The following is a 23,030-nucleotide window of genomic DNA, read 5'->3' on the forward strand; positions in this document are numbered from 1 at the left end:
GACGCTGTCCTGTTACGTAACACTTGAGCTGTCATCTTGCTCATCAGGAGCTCCTTGCATCTCTTCAGATCTGGGTCATTTGGAAACAAAGGGAAGACATAGCTCTTGAACCTAGGATCAAGCATAGTCATCAAAATGTAGTGATCCGATTTCAAGATTTTGATAACTCTTGGATCCTGTCGAAGCGAATAAAGTACTTGATCTACAAGTCTGACATACTTAGCGTAATTGTTTTGTTTAATCTCCTCCTTCAGGTTCTGAAGCTGCTTTTCCAAAAGCCTAATTAATGGAATCACTTGACTCAAGCTAGCAATGTCTGAACTCACTTCACAGGTGACTACTTCAAATGGTTTCAGCATCTTGCACAACACGGAAAGTATTCTCCACTGCGCTTGAGTAAAATACATCCCCCCTCCTTTCCCAATGTCATGGCTTGTGAAGTAAGCGTGGATGGCATTTCGCTGTTCCTCCATTCGCAGAAGCATATGCAGGGTGGAATTCCACCTTGTCACCACCTCTTGGTGGCAGGGCAAATGAAATTGCTCTTGTGGCTGCTGCAATCTCCTACATGCTGTTGCTGAATGCCAGAAATGAACAGATATTTTATGCGCCACAGACAGCATCTCCTGCATGTACCTGTCATTTTTTAAAAAGCTCTGCACCACCAAGTTTATTGTGTGAGCAAAACTGGGAATGTGATGGAATTCACCCAGCTGTAATGCTCTCACAGTATTGATGGTGTTAGCAGAAATGACATATGAGGAGAGTCCAAGCGGAATAAGCCATGTTGCAATGGCATCCCTTAGTTTTTGTAACAGATTGTCAGCTGTATGCCTCTTAGTGAAGTCGGTGATATACAGAGTAGCGTGCCTCTGACAAATGTGACGTACAAGGACACTTAAGTAACTGTCTAAAACCAGCTGCATTAATAGTGGATATCGGACGCAGATCTAATACTAGCATAGCCGCTATGGCGTCTGTGATCCGCTTTGCGACTGGGTGACAGCTTTCATACTTGCTTCCTCTTGCAAAGGATTGTTTAACAGTCAATTGTTGTAAACTACTAGCAGTCTTCTTTTTGGTCTGCTTCTGGGATGAAGATTCACCCCTAGCAGCAGCAGCAGTGGGCCTAACGCTCAAGAATTCTTCTGAGGAATCCAGGATAGTGGAGGAGTCATCTAGCCTTAGCAACTTGGATGCGGGACTAACTCCGATCGCTACTGAGGATATTGATGAGGATGGTGTTGTGGGTGTAGATTGCAGGTTTTGGGATCTAGCTGACAGAAGGGACCTAGCTGATGATGGACTACTTGTTGTTATTTTTTTAGCATAAGTTTCCAATTTTCCCAACAGCTTGCCAAGAACTTGCTTCAAATGGCATAACATGGACGAGGTTCCTAGATGGGTAAGGTCCCCACCTTGACTGACTGTGGCTTTACATACACTACAAATGGCTAGACAACTGTTGTCAGGATTTAGGTAAAAATTATTCCACACATAAGAGGTGGATTTTTGGAATTATGTCCAGGCATGACAATGGGCTTCTTCTTATCACATGGAAGAACTGCTTGGACCGATGCAGGACTTACACAAACAACATCATCCTCATCAACATCCTCATTAGCGCCCTCGTTGGCTACACAAATATCTCCCTCATCCTATTGCAATTCCAAAGTGACATCCTCAATTTGTGTATCACCGGCTACACTTGGGCTGTTCATGCACACATCTGCAGAAATGCTGAAAGGAGCCTTTTTTGTGGATACACTATCAGAATGGTCAGGATTACACATAGCACTCGTGGATAGACTCTTCTCAGGGATTTGTGTCATTTGTGAAGCTGAACATACATTTTCCTCCAATGCCTTACTGTTTTCTTCCAGCTCGGCTTTTACACGCAAAAGCATTTGGACACCACTTTTGGAGAGTCCGAATGACATGGTCTTTCTTGGTCACAATTGACCTTACAAGAATATACCTCAGTGACAGATGCAGAACTAGCACTCATAGAGAAAGGCGAAGGCCTCATTCTTTTCTTGCCACTGCATGTGTAGAATGGCATGTTGCCAATTTTATTTTTTTCTGCAGATAATTTTGCCTAGATTACAGGTATTTTTTTCAAGGTGAAAGGTGTTTTATTATATTTTTGTTTCCCTGACTTACAAACACTATGCACTTTAACATAGGCTTTATCAGATGACATAGAGGGATTACTATCATCATGACTGGTGCCAGCAGCTGCTTGGTGCTCCTGCTCTTCTGTGTACTGCTGTGAATCCATTTTGATACCACTGTACAATTTTACTGCAAATTCAAAAGACCATGCCTACCAGCCCTGGTATTTCAATTTCAGCAATGACAATTAGCAATGGAGCTCTCCTCTTTGTGTGTTACCTATATAACACCATACAATTGGACTGCAAATTCAAAAGACTAAGCCTCCCAGCCCTGGTATTTAAATTTCAGCAATGACAATTAGCAATGGAGCAATGGAGCATTCCTCTTTGTGTGTAACCTATATAACTCCGTACAATTTGACTGCAAATTCATAAGACCACACCTGCCAGGCCTAGTATTTATATTTCAGCAATGACAATTAGCAATGGAGCTCTCCTCTTTGTGTGTTATAACACAGTACAATGTGACTGCAGATTCACACCAAGACTGCCAGCCCTATTATTTGTATTTCAGCAATGACAGTTAGCAATGGAGCAATGGAGCTCTCCTGAATGTCACTGGAGACATTGAAGAACACTGCTACCCCTCCTCCTTTTTTTTTTCCCTATGATGCTGTCCAACTGCACTAGAGACTGCCAAGAACTGTGCTACCCCTTCTGTGTCCCTCTGTGAAATGGCGCTGGAGCGCCGTGGAGGGCGGTACTCATAGAATCCAAAACTCATGAGATCCGATGACTTCACAATGACGTTTTGCCTCATTTTCAATTCCGAGGGTGCGCCAAAGTACCGAGCCGACTCGGTTCAGTACTTGGATCTGCTGAGTTCGGGTGTGTTCAGTTCTCGGGGAACTGAGCCCAAGCATCTCTAATTACTACCACATGAACAGTGCTTTATTTATTTGGCAAATTTATCATGAGGGTACTTTTGACATTAAAAGTAGTGCATTATTGTCATTTGTATGATCAGTGGGATGTGAGCAGCTACTAAGAATATCTACAGATTGAGAAGACAAAAACGTGCACGTGTGCGCACACACACACATGACAGAGGCACACATTGTGAGCTAGAGACAGACAAAAAGAAAGAGACAGGGTGCAATAGATAGAGACATACAGGGGAGTGGAGGGGTGCAGACAATCACAATAAGTGAAGCAGGGGGAGAAGAGAGGTGCTCAGATACCAAGTATCTAAAGAAGGAGGAGCAGAGATGAAGTCAGTGGCCGCACATGTGTCATGTGTACCACCTATGTAAACGGAATCAACACGCACTGCCTCTGTATTACAAGAGGCAGAGTGTGGCTAATTGTGCAGACCATGCTGCTCCTACAGAGTGCACCCATCCAGGGTGCACTGATGACACAGTCACTGCAATTCTGCATAAGTCTGTTTGTTTTTTAAAAAAAAGCAAAGCAAAGCTCAGACCGTCCCTGCCTATTAGTAATAATACAAATTCTGTGCCTCCTCTTAATATAATATAATAAACACAACATTCCCCTATTTAAATATTATAATTTTTGTGCTACCTATCATAGTATAATAAATAAATTGTGCCCCTGTTTAGAAATAATAATAATCGTAATGCCCCTCTTATATTGTAATAAATACTCTGTGCCCCCTGTTTAAATATAATGATAATTATGTGGAATACTAAAAATGTCTTGTGATAATAAAACAAGATATTAGAAGGAACATGGGACCAGTGAAATATCATTATTGACTCATCATAATTTTCAGCACATGTGTGTGCAAGGAACTCATTGTGGGTGTTTTATTGGACTTGTATGCAACTGGAGGATTGCAGTCTCCCAACTATCACAATATTTACCATATATAGATATATAAATAATAATAAACACATATTTTTAATGCATTTCAATCATGTAATATTTATATATTTCCTAGCAGTCAAAGCTTTTGTCTGTTCTCAGCTTTCCACCTGTCTCTGCTTCATAGTCCCGACATGAACTTCAGTAGAGAACATAGAGCAATTTGAATCACTCAGTCCTGATCCCCGGGGCTTATATAGATCATCTCCAGATACTTGTGCTATAATCTGGACACCTACACATGAGGATTCTATCCAGCAAGACCAGACTGACCTGGCTAGACAAATTTCATCAGTGATCTGACTCCTGGACAAAATGATTTATTACTATGCTCGGTGTACTGTAAAGGGCACAGTCAGCAGCGCAGACAAAGTGCTAATCTTCAATTCAAGGAAGAGTGGCAGCATGTACATATTAGAAAATTAGTATTTGGGCACAAACACCCAAGGGATTGCAGATTGCAGTCTAGGTTCTAATATGTTATCATTCTTTTTGAACATGAAGATAATATACTTTGCTTATTATGGATAACAGTAATGCACGTGGGGTCACTATTCCTCACTATAAATTGCTGTTTCATTCCCCCATTTAAACACAGCGACATCACTACTGGAGCAAACACATGGGGGTAAATTTATCAAGCTGTGGTTTTGAAAAAGTGGGGATGTTGCCTATAGCAACCAATCAGATTCTAGTTATCATTTGTTTAGTACATTCTACAAAATGACAGCTAGAATGTGATTTTCAGACCCGTAGTTTGATAAATTTACCCCATGATCTCTAAAGTTGAACTGAAATTCTCTGCACTGTGTAGTGGAAGTTGCAAAACTTGGGCTGGGTAAACACTAAGGGCTAGATTTACTAAGCTGCAGGTTTGAAAAAGTGGGGATGTTGCCTATGGCAACCTATCAGATTCTAGCTTTCATTTATTTAGTACCTTCTACAAAATGACAGCTAGAATCTGATTGGTTGCTATAGGCAACATCCCCACTTTTTCAAACCCGCAGCTTAGTAAATCTAGCCCTAAAAGTTTTTCACCTGATTAAAGTGCCAATCACATGATAAATGACCATTTAATGTGTATGCTCCCACGATCATGCTTTATCATTCCAATGCACATATCATTTGATATGATTTTATTAACAAACTAAAAATATCTATAAAAGATGAAAATGTCGAGCAAATTCTGCATTGTGTATGCTCTCACGACCAGCAGCGTAGGCAGATCTCCATAGAATTTACAGAGTCGCTATCTTTTTAGCCGACGGTTCTGACAGATGAAGAGCACTGATCAGAAGGTAAAACGTGTATAGTGTGTACACATGAATCGGCATGCTGATCGGGACTCTCAGTTGTAGGTATAATCATTAACGACATCGCATCGGGGGAAATTTTCTGCAGTGTGTGCCCAGCCTTACAAAACATAGCAGCATTGAGACAGGCACACAAGTGCAGAAATGCATGAAAATATACTGAAACACAATTGCAAGACTACTGAATAGACATGAACAACATTTTCAAAACTGGTCAGGTCTTCATTTGGGTGCAGCATTTCCCACATACCCCAATCAAACCAAGAGCAAAATTAATTGACCATCCTCCAAGCCTTAATGAGCCACTACAAAGTGTGCAAAATGCGAATTTACAAATACTGTGTGAAATGGACATTCAGAATAGCAAAGCAAAAGTGGAACTTGAAGAGTGTATTGTCAGAACTGCATACAACTGTGAAATAGCCCACACTCCGGAAGATCCTAAAGGATAGGTCATGTGACAGGTATAGGAGGAGGCAGAGACGTCACCACGCTATAAAATGCTGAAATTCACGGTCTCGAATAAAGGGCGGGGCTTAATGATGCGATTAAGCCCCACACCCGATATTCAATGCCGTGAATTTTGGCAATTTATAGGATCCGGGAGGTTTGCATACTCCTCCGTGAGCCCGGGAGCAGTCCCCGAAATTCGGGAGCCTCCCGGAAATTCCGGGACAGTAGGCGAGTATGAAATAGCCTATTCCACCACAAAATTCAATTCATGTTAAATTAGTCCAAAACTTCAGTTCATTTTATCATTTTAACTCATGAATATTAGGATAGTGTTATACTGTACAGAGCATTAGTATTAATTAATTAATCCTTCCAAATGGAGTCAGTGCAATTTTTTATAAACAGAAATATTTTCATAAAAAATATACATAAAGTAAATAAAGCATGTAAACATTCTAAATCATTCAGCAACAAATCTATAACTTATAGATAAAATACATCTGACACATGATCATAATGTATGTCTGAGTTCAACCTGTATGCTTGAATGCAGAGAATGTCTGATTAAAAGCTTAATAATACATAATTTAATATTTAATTTACCTTTTGCTTTATAGAAAAAATGATTAGAGACTCCTGGTGGAAATATTCTGTTTAATAAAATGAATGCACTATAATATGGCCTCCTCGCATCTATAATAATGGTTGAGTGCTCTCACATTATTTCTGAACTTTATTCTGCAAGTAGGGTAGAAGCCACAATCTGTTCTTGCCAAGAAACCACAGCGGAATTCTACTGTACGTCCTACTCAGCCCATTCCCTGGCACGTTACATTAGATGCTGATAATGTGAAATGACAAGACCTTCTAGTGTTGTACTCTATGTGCAAAATACAAACTGATAAAAGCAACAGTCTGTCAAGCTGTTGCATAAAATTCTTGCCTACTGTATACAGCATAAGTATTAGCACAATAGTAAAACAAGAATAAACTGAAAATAAAATGATACTTTTGTAACACAGATAGAACAAAATATGCAATACTAAAATGTTTTCTATTTCTTATCAATTGGTTTCTCACATATATCCCCCTATTGCACCAATTCTAGACATAATTCTCCAAATACAGTGCCGACATTCTGGTTTCCCAGCAGTTCACTGTCAACTCTGATCTTAATATGCAATGTCTCTATCAACATATACTACTGTGAGAGGTTGGAGAGTTTTAGGGTGGACTGACACTATTGTGATTAAGAGGCCTTGTATTTAACAGTTTTGTGCTTTTCAATATTGTGCATAGCTTTGTTTGGATTATAAATTGTTGCTTAAAAACTGCAGTGTCTTCTGCGATAGGCATACTTCATACTTGCCAACTCTCCCGGAAAGTCTGGGAGACTCCCGAAATTCGGGTCAGTCTCCCGGGCTCCCGGGCGAGCTGGCATTTCTCCCGGATCCTGAATATCACGTGAATCACGCCATTTTGGAGGGGGGGAGGGGGCAGGGTGCCAATCGCGTCATTTTGGCCCCGCCCCCGCGATGCAAATTACGTTTCCCGGGGGGGGGGGGGGGATTTGCAAAACGATGCTATTCATCACGCCCCCTCTCCCGGAAACAAGTTTCCAGGAGTTGGCAAGTATGGCATACTTACCACAGCAGCCAAAAGGTAACGCCTCAGGCATCTGGCAACACATTTTTGTTGTTGGCAAATTACAGTACACTACTCCCATCCATGACCAAAGGCAAACATACCTAAATTCTAATTCTGCAACACAGATTATTAACAATCTACATTACTTTCTTTTCCTGTACCCCCTTTGATCTCCATATACCCTTTGATCCTTCAGAGCGTATATCACAGCAGCCAAATTCACCACACAACCTTAATCTACACAAGTCTATTAAGGTATTATAACTTCTGGGACACTCCAATGTCAGTAATAATTGATTGTGATATTCAGCAGATCTATATGAAAATATGAAGCACGCATAGAGGTAATTTACAAAGAGCAAAACAGCCACTCTGCTCACTTATAAAGCTTTGGGCCTGCCGTCAATCTGCATTTGGGCGAGTGTGCCCAGAATTGTGAACACAGGTTTGCCCAGGGAAAGGTAGGAGTCGGAGTATGAAGTAGGTGCACCGGTTTGCCTTGTTTTGCTGATGCAGAACAAGAGTTTTCTTTATCGAGATAACCTATTTGATATAAAGGAGTAGAGATGGTATATCTTCAGAGACTTTCCTGTTCTTGTACGGCCATTCCCACTCCCCAAAAGGATTTACATTTTGCAACAAATTAGAGCTAGCGTACACCAGGGACCTCATTTACAGTCAGATGCAAATTACACTGAAATCATAAGTGCAAATTGCATCCTGTACTTTTTACAGTATTTAGAGTGGCGCAGATCTTTAGATTCGTGCGACTTAGAATACTGTGCAAATTGCACAAACATGCCTCTTTATCTGCCTTATGTGCATGAGTATCATACACAGCGCCCTGTAAAGCAGATAACTAAATAAAAAAAAAAGTAGAAAAAAAAATAAATTGTTCTTTTCTCCCCCAAACAACACAAGGGTTGGTTATGCTGTTAACAGTTCTGGGGGTGTATATACTAAACTGCGGGTTTGAAAAAGTGGAGATGTTGCCTATAGCAACCAATCACATTCTAGCTGTCATTGTGTAGTTTGTACTAAATAAATGATAACTAGAATCTGATTTAAGCTGCCTTACAGGCCAGTGTGCATGATACATTTTAGTGTATCACTCACAGCGCCCTTGTAAAGCAGATTACTGAATAAATAAATGTAAAAGAAAAACAAATTGTGCCTCTCCCCCCAAACAGCACATGTTTTGGTTATGCTGTTTGGAAGGGGTTGCACAGCTTTTTTTAAAATGTAATCATTTTTTTTATTTTTTTTAATACATCAAGGTCACTTGCACAAGCAAAAAGCACCCACAAAAGATACGTCTCCTAGAGATCTATCTGTGGCTGCTTTCAATCGGCACAGCATGTAAAGTGCGTGAACACCCCTTTACATTGCTAGGCTCGCCCGCTAACTTCCCTGTTCCACCTCTCTAAGCCCAGAGAGGTGTAAGAGGGAGATCCATCTCAGTCTGAATGCAAACTGAGACGGATCCTTGGCTAAAAGTGCTTTTTGCACTGTTCAGTTGGACTTGTGTGGAGGGACAGAAGATGCCGGAGCCGGTGCCCGTGAAGAGGGCGAAGATGTCCGGCAGCGCTGTGCCCCTGGAGGGGCTGAAGAGGTCCCCGATGGTGCCCAGCAGGAAGAAAGAAGAGAAGAAGAACTTACCCGTCCATCGATCCAGCGGCGGTGAGTATAACTTCTTTCTTGCAGGTCCTGTGCGCGGGGGAAGGATGAGCCAATCAGGGCTCATCTTTCCCCGCTGGCCAATCAGCGGCCGGATGCGCGAGCCAATCGCGGCTCGCGCCCGGCCATTCAAAAGATTGGCGCCGACGCGAGCCAATCAGCGCTCGCGCCGGCTGATGACGTCACGCCGGCGACTATATAAGTCGCCGGGTGGCGCCATTTTGCCAGAAGTCCGTCGGCGGAGAAGAGAGAGGACGTCTCTTCCAGACGTCCAGCAACTGAGGCAGCAGCAGCGGCGGCAGGGGGCCCTTGTAAGGGCCGTGAGCTACCCTGCCGCCAGAAGACTTCAAGCAAGCCGCCGGAGCGGAGATCGCCGGCGGGGAGCCCTTGTCAGGGCTGAGAGCGCCCCCGCCCCAGCTGCAACAGGAGACCCAGCGCCGAAACGGAGAAGAGGCGCCGCCGGCTGGAGGGTCTGGAAGACCCGGAGAAAGAAACAGAAGACGGCGTGGCAAGTTGAGTATCCTGCGCAGAGCAGGTAAGTATACTCAACGATAAAGTCGGGCACTAGGCCCGTGGGCACAGTCGGGCACAAGGCACGTGGCACGCTAAATTAGGGGCACAAGGCCCAGGGACCTGGGCACTAGGCCCCAACGAAGTAGTGGGCCAGTAGGCCATTAGTATATTGATATAAAAGGGGACAAGCCCCTGTTAGTTAGTGAGGGGGACTCTGAGCCCCAGGTATACAAGGGCACAAGGCCCTTAGGTAGTTAGGGAGGCCACAGGCCTCAGGCAGGGGCTAGGACCCCCTAGGTAGTAGGGCATAAGGCCCTAGTGAGTGGGCTCAGAGCCCTGAGGTAGAGAGGGGGCTGAGGCCCATTAATCAGAGCACAAGGCTCTGTGTGTAGCTGGGCAGAGACCCATGGTGTGTAGGGCATAAGGCCCTGGTGGTGTGTGGTAGAGGCGTGGGAGCCTCGTGAGAGTAGGCGCGGTCCTGTGTGAGGTGAGCACACGTGGTTAGTAGGTACGGTCGAGAGTAGGCTCCGGTGGTGCTGTAGCAACCTGCTGGTTGGCTAATAGCGGTGTGTTCGGGTAAGTAGCGGGCAAGGTACTGTATACTGTATCTATTTATTCTGTCTGTGTGGCGAGTGTAGTTTACATTACAGTATTTTGGTGTGCTATATAACTGTGTCCAGGGGCAAGACGTCAGGCCCCCATTAAAGGTAGGCTCTTGTTCCTGTGGTTTTCCTGTGCTAACCCGTGCTGTGGGGACAAGTGTAAGTACCAGCATACACATAGTCAGGGGAGAACACACGTAGTTTTCCTGTCCCTTAGGTCCCCGGGGTCACACTGGTACCCAAGGGGGGTGGCTGAGTGAGTTGGTGGCAGTGCAGCACACCTTGAGGCAGTTCCAGGGGCGGCCGTGGTTCTGATCAAGGTTACTCAAGGCCGGTTCCGTGCAGGTGGACCTGTGGTTCCGGACGTAGGGACACGTGTGAGATACCCGAGTACAGGCAGTCGGGCGGTTCAGTTCGATCGGCTGTTCCGGGCGGCAGTCGGCCCGCGGGTTAGTGTGCTGTTCTACTGAGCCTCAGCCGGGCTTAAAGAACCCGTACTTAGGGCCTGTGTGTGACTCCATAGCAAGAAGGCAGCTTCTTGGTACGACCTGGGTGAGGGGGTTAGGAACCGCCCTCCGGTTTAGGCTGTGAACACCGGCTGGTGTTCCCCGTAGCGTGTAAGTGAGTAGTTCCGTTAGTGCACCACACTTAGTTAGTCCTAGTGTTTTGACGTAGTTGCGTTGCCGACCATTAGAACGTTGTTAGGGTCGGGTCGCTGTTGTAGTTAGTCCAGTTTTGTGGGTGCCATCTTAGTCTCACGGAGAGCGTAGAGGGAGGCTGTGTGTTCTTGTCATCCGCAGGAGTCGGGAAGGTGCAGGAGAACCGGATCGGAAGTGGGAGTGTCCCGGTGAGTATCACGCTCGATTTCCCCTTTCGGTTAGGCCCTCACCGGCAGGTGTGTGAGGTACTTGAGGCGGGATTAGTCCTCGGATTAGTCTTGGCCTTCAGTGCCTGTAGTCCCCCGCGTCTTGGCAAGAACAAAGTGAGGAGGCGGCAAGGAGCTTGGACTGACTGTGCCCTTGTTCTTTGCCGTAGTCTCGGACAGCCCTTACCTGGTAGGCACGGCCGTAATCCCTGTCTCTATCTTAGAGGGACGTGATTGGAGGTGACTGCGGCTGCGGATCTGCTGGGGTTGGATCGCAGCTGGGAAATCGGAAGCGGACTGGAGGTGACCATCGTTTACAAGGTGAGTTCTTTTGTGTTGCGTCTGTCCCTGTCTTTCCCCGCAGGGGGCGTTACATTTTGGCGTAGTCGGCAGGATCAACGATGGCTCATCGGGGGATCATTCCGCTGTACGAGGGATACAGCTGTGTCATCTCTCGTGACGAAGTGGCAGCGTTCACGAAGCAAATCCTGGAACGTTGTGAGACAAGGAAGAAGAAGAACAGAGGTACTAAACGGCAACAGGTGGAAGAAATGCTGTGCTGGAAGTGTGGGTTGCCTGGACACTTCGCATACCAGTGCCCAGTTGCCGAGGAGCTCTTTGGTGAATGGGAGGACGAAGAAGTCTCCGATGAATGGGACGACGTAGACGTCTTCGAGTGGAAGGACGAGGAAGCCTTCCATCCATGGTCTCAAGAGAAGTCGGAATCTGGAGGGAAGGATCGGCAGAGCCTGCTGACTGTTGGATCGCAGGTGATCGTCCCGTCCAAGCAAGATTCGCGACAGGAATACCCGCGTCAGCCGGATGCTGGAGCCGGGGTATTGGAGACGTCGGATACGTCAGACGACTTGTCCGTGGCTGTGGAAGAGTTGGTCCCTGAAGACGAAGGGAGAACTGAGCAGACCCTCCACGGGGCAACGTTGTGTCCGGAGACATGTGAAGATGTCTGCCCGGTGGTACCTGAGAGGGTGGAAGCCATCAGTACCCCGGAAGAGAGAGCTGCTGAAGAAGTACTGCCGGACGACGACTGTACTTTAGAGAGCGCAGCTGGAGAGTGGTGGATGTTGTCACCTTCTGAAGAAGCTTCCCGCACAACCGAGGAGGTATCGGACGGATGGGAGGTTCCGGCATGCGCCGAGGAAGAGACTCCCTGGATACCGACTTCGGGCGAGGAAGTTGCCAGGATGGTGTGGATCCTGCGCAAGAGGGCTTTACCGCGAAGGACCCGGTGGACGCAAGTCAGGGATGCCGGTAAGCGACCCTTGGAGGTGGACGTAGAGGAGAAGACGTTGATTGTGGGGACCACAATGGAAAAAGGCGGCGGAAATGTGGAGGGACAGAAGATGCCGGAGCCGGTGCCCGTGAAGAGGGCGAAGATGTCCGGCAGCGCTGTGCCCCTGGAGGGGCTGAAGAGGTCCCCGATGGTGCCCAGCAGGAAGAAAGAAGAGAAGAAGAACTTACCCGTCCATCGATCCAGCGGCGGTGAGTATAACTTCTTTCTTGCAGGTCCTGTGCGCGGGGGAAGGATGAGCCAATCAGGGCTCATCTTTCCCCGCTGGCCAATCAGCGGCCGGATGCGCGAGCCAATCGCGGCTCGCGCCCGGCCATTCAAAAGATTGGCGCCGACGCGAGCCAATCAGCGCTCGCGCCGGCTGATGACGTCACGCCGGCGACTATATAAGTCGCCGGGTGGCGCCATTTTGCCAGAAGTCCGTCGGCGGAGAAGAGAGAGGACGTCTCTTCCAGACGTCCAGCAACTGAGGCAGCAGCAGCGGCGGCAGGGGGCCCTTGTAAGGGCCGTGAGCTACCCTGCCGCCAGAAGACTTCAAGCAAGCCGCCGGAGCGGAGATCGCCGGCGGGGAGCCCTTGTCAGGGCTGAGAGCGCCCCCGCCCCAGCTGCAACAGGAGACCCAGCGCCGAAGCGGAGAAGAGGCGCCGCCGGCTGGAGGGTCTGGAAGACCCGGAGAAAGAAACAGAAGACGGCGTGGCAAGTTGAGTATCCTGCGCAGAGCAGGTAAGTATACTCAACGATAAAGTCGGGCACTAGGCCCGTGGGCACAGTCGGGCACAAGGCCCGTGGCACGCTAAATTAGGGGCACAAGGCCCAGGGACCTGGGCACTAGGCCCCAACGAAGTAGTGGGCCAGTAGGCCATTAGTATATTGATATAAAAGGGGACAAGCCCCTGTTAGTTAGTGAGGGGGACTCTGAGCCCCAGGTATACAAGGGCACAAGGCCCTTAGGTAGTTAGGGAGGCCACAGGCCTCAGGCAGGGGCTAGGACCCCCTAGGTAGTAGGGCATAAGGCCCTAGTGAGTGGGCTCAGAGCCCTGAGGTAGAGAGGGGGCTGAGGCCCATTAATCAGAGCACAAGGCTCTGTGTGTAGCTGGGCAGAGACCCATGGTGTGTAGGGCATAAGGCCCTGGTGGTGTGTGGTAGAGGCGTGGGAGCCTCGTGAGAGTAGGCGCGGTCCTGTGTGAGGTGAGCACACGTGGTTAGTAGGTACGGTCGAGAGTAGGCTCCGGTGGTGCTGTAGCAACCTGCTGGTTGGCTAATAGCGGTGTGTTCGGGTAAGTAGCGGGCAAGGTACTGTATACTGTATCTATTTATTCTGTCTGTGTGGCGAGTGTAGTTTACATTACAGTATTTTGGTGTGCTATATAACTGTGTCCAGGGGCAAGACGTCAGGCCCCCATTAAAGGTAGGCTCTTGTTCCTGTGGTTTTCCTGTGCTAACCCGTGCTGTGGGGACAAGTGTAAGTACCAGCATACACATAGTCAGGGGAGAACACACGTAGTTTTCCTGTCCCTTAGGTCCCCGGGGTCACACTGGTACCCAAGGGGGGTGGCTGAGTGAGTTGGTGGCAGTGCAGCACACCTTGAGGCAGTTCCAGGGGCGGCCGTGGTTCTGATCAAGGTTACTCAAGGCCGGTTCCGTGCAGGTGGACCTGTGGTTCCGGACGTAGGGACACGTGTGAGATACCCGAGTACAGGCAGTCGGGCGGTTCAGTTCGATCGGCTGTTCCGGGCGGCAGTCGGCCCGCGGGTTAGTGTGCTGTTCTACTGAGCCTCAGCCGGGCTTAAAGAACCCGTACTTAGGGCCTGTGTGTGACTCCATAGCAAGAAGGCAGCTTCTTGGTACGACCTGGGTGAGGGGGTTAGGAACCGCCCTCCGGTTTAGGCTGTGAACACCGGCTGGTGTTCCCCGTAGCGTGTAAGTGAGTAGTTCCGTTAGTGCACCACACTTAGTTAGTCCTAGTGTTTTGACGTAGTTGCGTTGCCGACCATTAGAACGTTGTTAGGGTCGGGTCGCTGTTGTAGTTAGTCCAGTTTTGTGGGTGCCATCTTAGTCTCACGGAGAGCGTAGAGGGAGGCTGTGTGTTCTTGTCATCCGCAGGAGTCGGGAAGGTGCAGGAGAACCGGATCGGAAGTGGGAGTGTCCCGGTGAGTATCACGCTCGATTTCCCCTTTCGGTTAGGCCCTCACCGGCAGGTGTGTGAGGTACTTGAGGCGGGATTAGTCCTCGGATTAGTCTTGGCCTTCAGTGCCTGTAGTCCCCCGCGTCTTGGCAAGAACAAAGTGAGGAGGCGGCAAGGAGCTTGGACTGACTGTGCCCTTGTTCTTTGCCGTAGTCTCGGACAGCCCTTACCTGGTAGGCACGGCCGTAATCCCTGTCTCTATCTTAGAGGGACGTGATTGGAGGTGACTGCGGCTGCGGATCTGCTGGGGTTGGATCGCAGCTGGGAAATCGGAAGCGGACTGGAGGTGACCATCGTTTACAAGGTGAGTTCTTTTGTGTTGCGTCTGTCCCTGTCTTTCCCCGCAGGGGGCGTTACATTTTGGCGTAGTCGGCAGGATCAACGATGGCTCATCGGGGGATCATTCCGCTGTACGAGGGATACAGCTGTGTCATCTCTCGTGACGAAGTGGCAGCGTTCACGAAGCAAATCCTGGAACGTTGTGAGACAAGGAAGAAGAAGAACAGAGGTACTAAACGGCAACAGGTGGAAGAAATGCTGTGCTGGAAGTGTGGGTTGCCTGGACACTTCGCATACCAGTGCCCAGTTGCCGAGGAGCTCTTTGGTGAATGGGAGGACGAAGAAGTCTCCGATGAATGGGACGACGTAGACGTCTTCGAGTGGAAGGACGAGGAAGCCTTCCATCCATGGTCTCAAGAGAAGTCGGAATCTGGAGGGAAGGATCGGCAGAGCCTGCTGACTGTTGGATCGCAGGTGATCGTCCCGTCCAAGCAAGATTCGCGACAGGAATACCCGCGTCAGCCGGATGCTGGAGCCGGGGTATTGGAGACGTCGGATACGTCAGACGACTTGTCCGTGGCTGTGGAAGAGTTGGTCCCTGAAGACGAAGGGAGAACTGAGCAGACCCTCCACGGGGCAACGTTGTGTCCGGAGACATGTGAAGATGTCTGCCCGGTGGTACCTGAGAGGGTGGAAGCCATCAGTACCCCGGAAGAGAGAGCTGCTGAAGAAGTACTGCCGGACGACGACTGTACTTTAGAGAGCGCAGCTGGAGAGTGGTGGATGTTGTCACCTTCTGAAGAAGCTTCCCGCACAACCGAGGAGGTATCGGACGGATGGGAGGTTCCGGCATGCGCCGAGGAAGAGACTCCCTGGATACCGACTTCGGGCGAGGAAGTTGCCAGGATGGTGTGGATCCTGCGCAAGAGGGCTTTACCGCGAAGGACCCGGTGGACGCAAGTCAGGGATGCCGGTAAGCGACCCTTGGAGGTGGACGTAGAGGAGAAGACGTTGATTGTGGGGACCACAATGGAAAAAGGCGGCGGAAATGTGGAGGGACAGAAGATGCCGGAGCCGGTGCCCGTGAAGAGGGCGAAGATGTCCGGCAGCGCTGTGCCCCTGGAGGGGCTGAAGAGGTCCCCGATGGTGCCCAGCAGGAAGAAAGAAGAGAAGAAGAACTTACCCGTCCATCGATCCAGCGGCGGTGAGTATAACTTCTTTCTTGCAGGTCCTGTGCGCGGGGGAAGGATGAGCCAATCAGGGCTCATCTTTCCCCGCTGGCCAATCAGCGGCCGGATGCGCGAGCCAATCGCGGCTCGCGCCCGGCCATTCAAAAGATTGGCGCCGACGCGAGCCAATCAGCGCTCGCGCCGGCTGATGACGTCACGCCGGCGACTATATAAGTCGCCGGGTGGCGCCATTTTGCCAGAAGTCCGTCGGCGGAGAAGAGAGAGGACGTCTCTTCCAGACGTCCAGCAACTGAGGCAGCAGCAGCGGCGGCAGGGGGCCCTTGTAAGGGCCGTGAGCTACCCTGCCGCCAGAAGACTTCAAGCAAGCCGCCGGAGCGGAGATCGCCGGCGGGGAGCCCTTGTCAGGGCTGAGAGCGCCCCCGCCCCAGCTGCAACAGGAGACCCAGCGCCGAAGCGGAGAAGAGGCGCCGCCGGCTGGAGGGTCTGGAAGACCCGGAGAAAGAAACAGAAGACGGCGTGGCAAGTTGAGTATCCTGCGCAGAGCAGGTAAGTATACTCAACGATAAAGTCGGGCACTAGGCCCGTGGGCACAGTCGGGCACAAGGCCCGTGGCACGCTAAATTAGGGGCACAAGGCCCAGGGACCTGGGCACTAGGCCCCAACGAAGTAGTGGGCCAGTAGGCCATTAGTATATTGATATAAAAGGGGACAAGCCCCTGTTAGTTAGTGAGGGGGACTCTGAGCCCCAGGTATACAAGGGCACAAGGCCCTTAGGTAGTTAGGGAGGCCACAGGCCTCAGGCAGGGGCTAGGACCCCCTAGGTAGTAGGGCATAAGGCCCTAGTGAGTGGGCTCAGAGCCCTGAGGTAGAGAGGGGGCTGAGGCCCATTAATCAGAGCACAAGGCTCTGTGTGTAGCTGGGCAGAGACCCATGGTGTGTAGGGCATAAGGCCCTGGTGGTGTGTGGTAGAGGCGTGGGAGCCTCGTGAGAGTAGGCGCGGTCCTGTGTGAGGTGAGCACACGTGGTTAGTAGGTACGGTCGAGAGTAGGCTCCGGTGGTGCTGTAGCAACCTGCTGGTTGGCTAATAGCGGTGTGTTCGGGTAAGTAGCGGGCAAGGTACTGTATACTGTATCTATTTATTCTGTCTGTGTGGCGAGTGTAGTTTACATTACAGTATTTTGGTGTGCTATATAACTGTGTCCAGGGGCAAGACGTCAGGCCCCCATTAAAGGTAGGCTCTTGTTCCTGTGGTTTTCCTGTGCTAACCCGTGCTGTGGGGACAAGTGTAAGTACCAGCATACACATAGTCAGGGGAGAACACACGTAGTTTTCCTGTCCCTTAGGTCCCCGGGGTCACACTGGTACCCAAGGGGGGTGGCTGAGTGAGTTGGTGGCAGTGCAGCACACCTTGAGGCAGTTCCAGGGGCGGCCGTGGTTCTGATCAAGGGTCCTCAAGGCCGGTTCCGTGCAGGTGGACCTGTGGTTCCGGACGTAGGGACACGTGTGAGATACCCGAGTACAGGCAGTCGGGCGGTTCAGTTCGATCGGCTGTTCCGGGCGGCAGTCGGCCCGCGGGTTAGTGTGCTGTTCTACTGAGCCTCAGCCGGGCTTAAAGAACCCGTACTTAGGGCCTGTGTGTGACTCCATAGCAAGAAGGCAGCTTCTTGGTACGACCTGGGTGAGGGGGTTAGGAACCGCCCTCCGGTTTAGGCTGTGAACACCGGCTGGTGTTCCCCGTAGCGTGTAAGTGAGTAGTTCCGTTAGTGCACCACACTTAGTTAGTCCTAGTGTTTTGACGTAGTTGCGTTGCCGACCATTAGAACGTTGTTAGGGTCGGGTCGCTGTTGTAGTTAGTCCAGTTTTGTGGGTGCCATCTTAGTCTCACGGAGAGCGTAGAGGGAGGCTGTGTGTTCTTGTCATCCGCAGGAGTCGGGAAGGTGCAGGAGAACCGGATCGGAAGTGGGAGTGTCCCGGTGAGTATCACGCTCGATTTCCCCTTTCGGTTAGGCCCTCACCGGCAGGTGTGTGAGGTACTTGAGGCGGGATTAGTCCTCGGATTAGTCTTGGCCTTCAGTGCCTGTAGTCCCCCGCGTCTTGGCAAGAACAAAGTGAGGAGGCGGCAAGGAGCTTGGACTGACTGTGCCCTTGTTCTTTGCCGTAGTCTCGGACAGCCCTTACCTGGTAGGCACGGCCGTAATCCCTGTCTCTATCTTAGAGGGACGTGATTGGAGGTGACTGCGGCTGCGGATCTGCTGGGGTTGGATCGCAGCTGGGAAATCGGAAGCGGACTGGAGGTGACCATCGTTTACAAGGTGAGTTCTTTTGTGTTGCGTCTGTCCCTGTCTTTCCCCGCAGGGGGCGTTACATTTGCATCTGACTGTACATCAGGCCCATACTGTCTATTTTCTAATATGCATGTAATGCAGGACTACTTGAGTCATAGAAGGGGTGACATTTTAAAACCAGGGCCCCAAAGGATATTTAAGTAATAATCTCAGTATTACAAAGAATGGAGGAACCTTCCACACTTTTTCTTCTTCCAGATGAGTGGAAACAACACAGTGGAAACATCCTTCCGAAACGACACATTCGTGGGAAGTTTGAAAATAGTGGAGGAATGGAATAAAGTGTTAAGCGCCAATTCAATTCGGCCGCGTTATTCGAATAATAACGCAGCCTGCGCACTATTACCATTACTACGGTTATAGTGCGCAGTATTACCATTAGTATTGTCATTTTAATGCTGATTTTGGGCTACCGTATTAACGGTAATACTATTAGCGACGCGTTATTCCTAGAATAATGTGGTTGAAATAAATTGGCCTCATAGAGCAAGGAAATCTCATCACTGTCAAATCACAGGAGCTGTCTGATTTCATTACTAATAACAAGGGTCTGTCAGCTGTGGACTGTGTCTGCAGCATAGAAAACACCCCAACCCCCCTCCCTTTTCTTTTCCAGGCAACTCTGCTTCATTCACTCTTTTAACAAAACCATTTAAACTATTCATAACAAATCCCTGTGCAGCTGCTACCCTGCATTTAATCCTCCCTGCGCTTTGTGGTATTCAGCAGGGCTGCCCCCAATAGCATCTGAAGTCCAACAAGGCAACTGTCTGGAGGTTTTCTTGGCAATAACAGCAGCATGAGTCCAAGACAAAGAAGACACCAAATAAGTTCTAGCAGCTGCGTATAAGGAAAAGATAATGCTATTTTTTTATTTCTTGTAAGGAAAAGGGGCTGGGTTATAGCTGCTGTTTTCTCTGCTTCCTCATGATAACTAGACTAATGTGTCTCTATTGGGCACTATGGTGACTTTATGCTTTTTATAACTTCTAATCTATCTATACTCAAACATTCTAGTTTAATGACACATCTGCATAGTTTCTATGTATTGACAAATATAGATAATAATCTTCCAATCACCACAAGTCCACTTCACTTTACACAATGTGTGCAAGACTATCTCCATGGCGATGTGACTGGAGAGCCAGTGATGTCATAGGTCAGGTGAGGAGAAGTCTGTTCTCACCAAAATGAAAGTGCAGACTGCCCGTGGTGTTAAGCTATTATTATAATTCCAGTACTGTGTGAATAACGTCTTTTTGCTTTTGTAAGTCCAGTAGAATGTTTCTTTTCCAACACCCCTTATGTCATTCTGTTTACAAATACAGGAATGTACCTGCTCCATTCTCTCCTACGTTTATTGTGATTTATATTTAATTTGCTTTGTTAATTCTAATATATTTTACATGGTATGACAACCCCTTGGTGACACTGAGCCCAATTTTGACTTGTTCGCGGCCACCCGGTGAGTGTAAATGAGATCTTGAGATGAGATGAGAGCTTTGGAGACGAGATTTAGAAAAAAAAGAGAGTCATTTTTGTCACCTTTATAGCACCAGACATGAGAAGACTGAATAAATTACCCATTGTCAGCATAATTTATGTTAGGGAAACAATTAGAGGAAAAATGTCTACCAAAATAAAAAAATAAAAAATAATGACAATGATATAAAATATATAAAATGGCTTGTAATGGCAAGCAGCTAACCAATACGATTTTGCAGCAATTAATAGAAATAAAGGTTTTTATCAGACATACTCTAAAGAAACAATTGGCTACATTTACTATAAAGACAGTTAAAGGGTTTAGCCAGAGATATTTACAAACAACTAACACAGATGCGCTGTGACCATAGAGAAATAAAGGGTACTAGAAGAATGTCTTTTGTAACAAAACAGAATGATTTGTAAAGCTAACACACTGAGGTCAGTTAATGTTTCCCATTAGCTTCTATATCCTTAATAGGCTTGTATAATGTCCTCCCACTGTGCTTTATAAGATACATTTCATGGTCTGTTCCCTTCACTTTCACAGGGGCTCTTACCATAGTGGCAGCTGCGAGATACAACCTTTGATAACCCTTTGTCACCTACTTTGTGGGGCTGCAATCTGGCTATGTTTCATACTGGTCCCTGTATTCTACGGGACAGGAAAGGATGGGGATCTCCCAAATTTAGAGCATGCATTGTCCTACTTTACACTTAAAACCCAGCACACCTGATCTAATCACCGTACAGCATAAAAGTTATAAAACAAGATATGATAGAATTGAAGAATGGAAGAAATAGTTTGCTGTAAGTGCCAAGCTACAGCCAAGTTTGACAAACTGTTTCCTGCAACATCTATCAAATAAATACATTTAACAAAGTGAGGAATGGAGAAAAAACAGGTTTATTTTCTAACACTGATCTTTAATTAATGTTAATAATTGTAACCTTGAGGGCAGGGTCCTCTTACCTCTTTGTCAATTACTACCCAGTCTTGATTTCGTACTGTGTTTATGCCCAATTATAATGCACTACGAAGCATGCTAAATAAATGTAAATAAATAAGTGTTGATTCAATTTTCACCCAAGACAAACAAGTTGGATATATAAACTTCATTTCATATTGAGGTGTGTTTGATGCCAGAATCATCCCGAATCAGGAGCCTGGCTCTGCTGTTGGATGAGCTGCTCCTTACACTATCTAACTCTCAGTCTGTGGCTTCCCACTGGCCTCCATTCCCCCTCTCATCATGAAATTGCACCCGGTAACATGCAGACCAGCCCTTACTTATATAATCACACGAGAGGCACATCATACAAGATCAGCACACTCAATGGGCCTGAGTCATTAAGGAGAGCAAAGCATAAAAAAGGAGTAACTTTGCACCTGGGTAAAATCATGTTGCATTGGAGGGGGAGGTAAATTGAAAATGTGGGGACAAATTTATAGTTGGATAGCATGTCCTTGATCAACTTTACATTTCAGTGTAAAAATAAAGCTATCAAGTATTTGTGCGCTAGATGAAAAAGCAGCCAGTATTTAACTTACGTGCAACATAATAAACTAATTTGCACCCCTTGCATTGTAACATGGTTTGTCCCAGAAAACTCAGGTCCAATGACTCTGAGATTAGGAATATTATGATGATCTAAATGGCTACAGTTGTTCCATCTTCACACACACATTGAAATTGGACCACAGTCACATAGAAACAACCCTTACTGCTGGGACACAGTTGCAGCAATGCAGTCCTTACCTCTTTTGTCCTGTCCAGTTCGTTGTGCAATGCCTGTTTGGACACTTCCATTTCAATGATTTGCTGACGCAACATTTCATTCTCATCCTCTGCTTTGATTCGCTTTTCTTCCACACTTTCCAGCTCGTGGTGCAATCTGACAGATACATCTTTGGCTACCTGTGAACACATATACACACAGACATTGAACAGGGTGTAAAAGTCCTCGCGCGGAAACAGCAGGTGTTAACATAGAAGTAGGTTACAGTGACTTTGAAGGAGATTTATTTTTAGCAGATCATTTTCCATATGCATTCTGGTGCCCTGGTAAAGAGAATGGAAACCAACGAGATCTTAGCAATCAGTAATAACAGGTTTAAGACTAAAGAGAGTATATTATGCACCTCTGGTATTGTCTTTCTTACTGTGTCGCTTCCACTGTTTCATAGCACAGGCATGAGTGACAAGTACAATTAGGACCACAGGCAGACTTCTTCATTGAAGGGTAGTGTCACACTTGTTGAGCTACGATTTTCTACAGTGGAAAATCGCTACATTTAATAAATGAGCAATTAATGAGCAATATTTCCAAAGCCCTCTGAAAATAATTATGAATGTGAGATAAGCCAGCATAGAAAATACAGTTTAATAGACCTCCATTCTGCAATAGTATTTTATCCGCTGAGCTAAATAACTAAGTCAAGCGGCAACTGTCAGTACAAATTTCCTGCAATAACATTTACTGCATGCCTATATAAATATATATGCAGACATTTTTAGCTGTGATTATTAATGACATAATTACTGCTGAAAAATCCCCAGTGTGATAATACTTTTTACTATGCTGCTCTTACATCTACTATTGTGATCACAAAAATTGGATCCACTGCTATTTTACTTTAGGCTATTTAGCAGTTCAATAAATATTTTGAAAAATATGGTGGAGTAGTGGTTAGCATTGTTGGCTCACAGCCATGGGGCCATGGGTTCTTTTCTGACCAAGTCACTATTTGTATGGAGTTTGTATATCCTCCTAGTGTCTGTAGGTTCATTGGCTTATGAGAAAATGGACCTTAGTGTGTGTGTTTGTGTGGAAGTAAATTTAGACTGTAAGTTCCAATGGTCAGGGAATGATATGATATTATACTCTGGAAAGCACTACATAATAGAGTGGCACTATACAAATAAACAATGATAATAATAATCTTTGCTAATGCGATTGAATAAATATTGCAGTCACTTAAAAACAAAATTAGAAAAAAAAAATAATGAAGTAGCATTTCTCCCAGTGCAATGTGTATGGCTGCCATTGTAACCAATGTAACAAAAAGTACCAGTGTGACATGCCTGGCCTAGGGAACTGTAGTGAGTGGAGGTCTCACAGATGTATAACCAGCTACATACCAATGTGCGCACAGTAATAG

The 23,030-nt window shown here is 47.3% G+C and overlaps 1 protein-coding gene across 5 annotated transcripts in view; it reads right to left on the reverse strand.

The window, feature by feature from the left end:
* Window positions 1-23,030, reverse strand: part of MTCL1 (microtubule crosslinking factor 1) — a 161,396-nt gene that overhangs the window by 87,878 nt on the left and 50,488 nt on the right. For all 5 annotated transcript variants that reach the window (XM_075213306.1, XM_075213309.1, XM_075213305.1 and 2 more), the window contains exon 3: window positions 21,628-21,786. In XM_075213306.1, coding sequence (XP_075069407.1) covers window positions 21,628-21,786 — 159 coding nt within the window. The remainder of the gene's footprint in view (window positions 1-21,627; window positions 21,787-23,030) is intronic.

The sequence above is a fragment of the Mixophyes fleayi genome, chromosome 5 (genome assembly GCF_038048845.1).
Source record: "Mixophyes fleayi isolate aMixFle1 chromosome 5, aMixFle1.hap1, whole genome shotgun sequence".
Lineage (NCBI taxonomy): Eukaryota > Metazoa > Chordata > Amphibia > Anura > Limnodynastidae > Mixophyes > Mixophyes fleayi.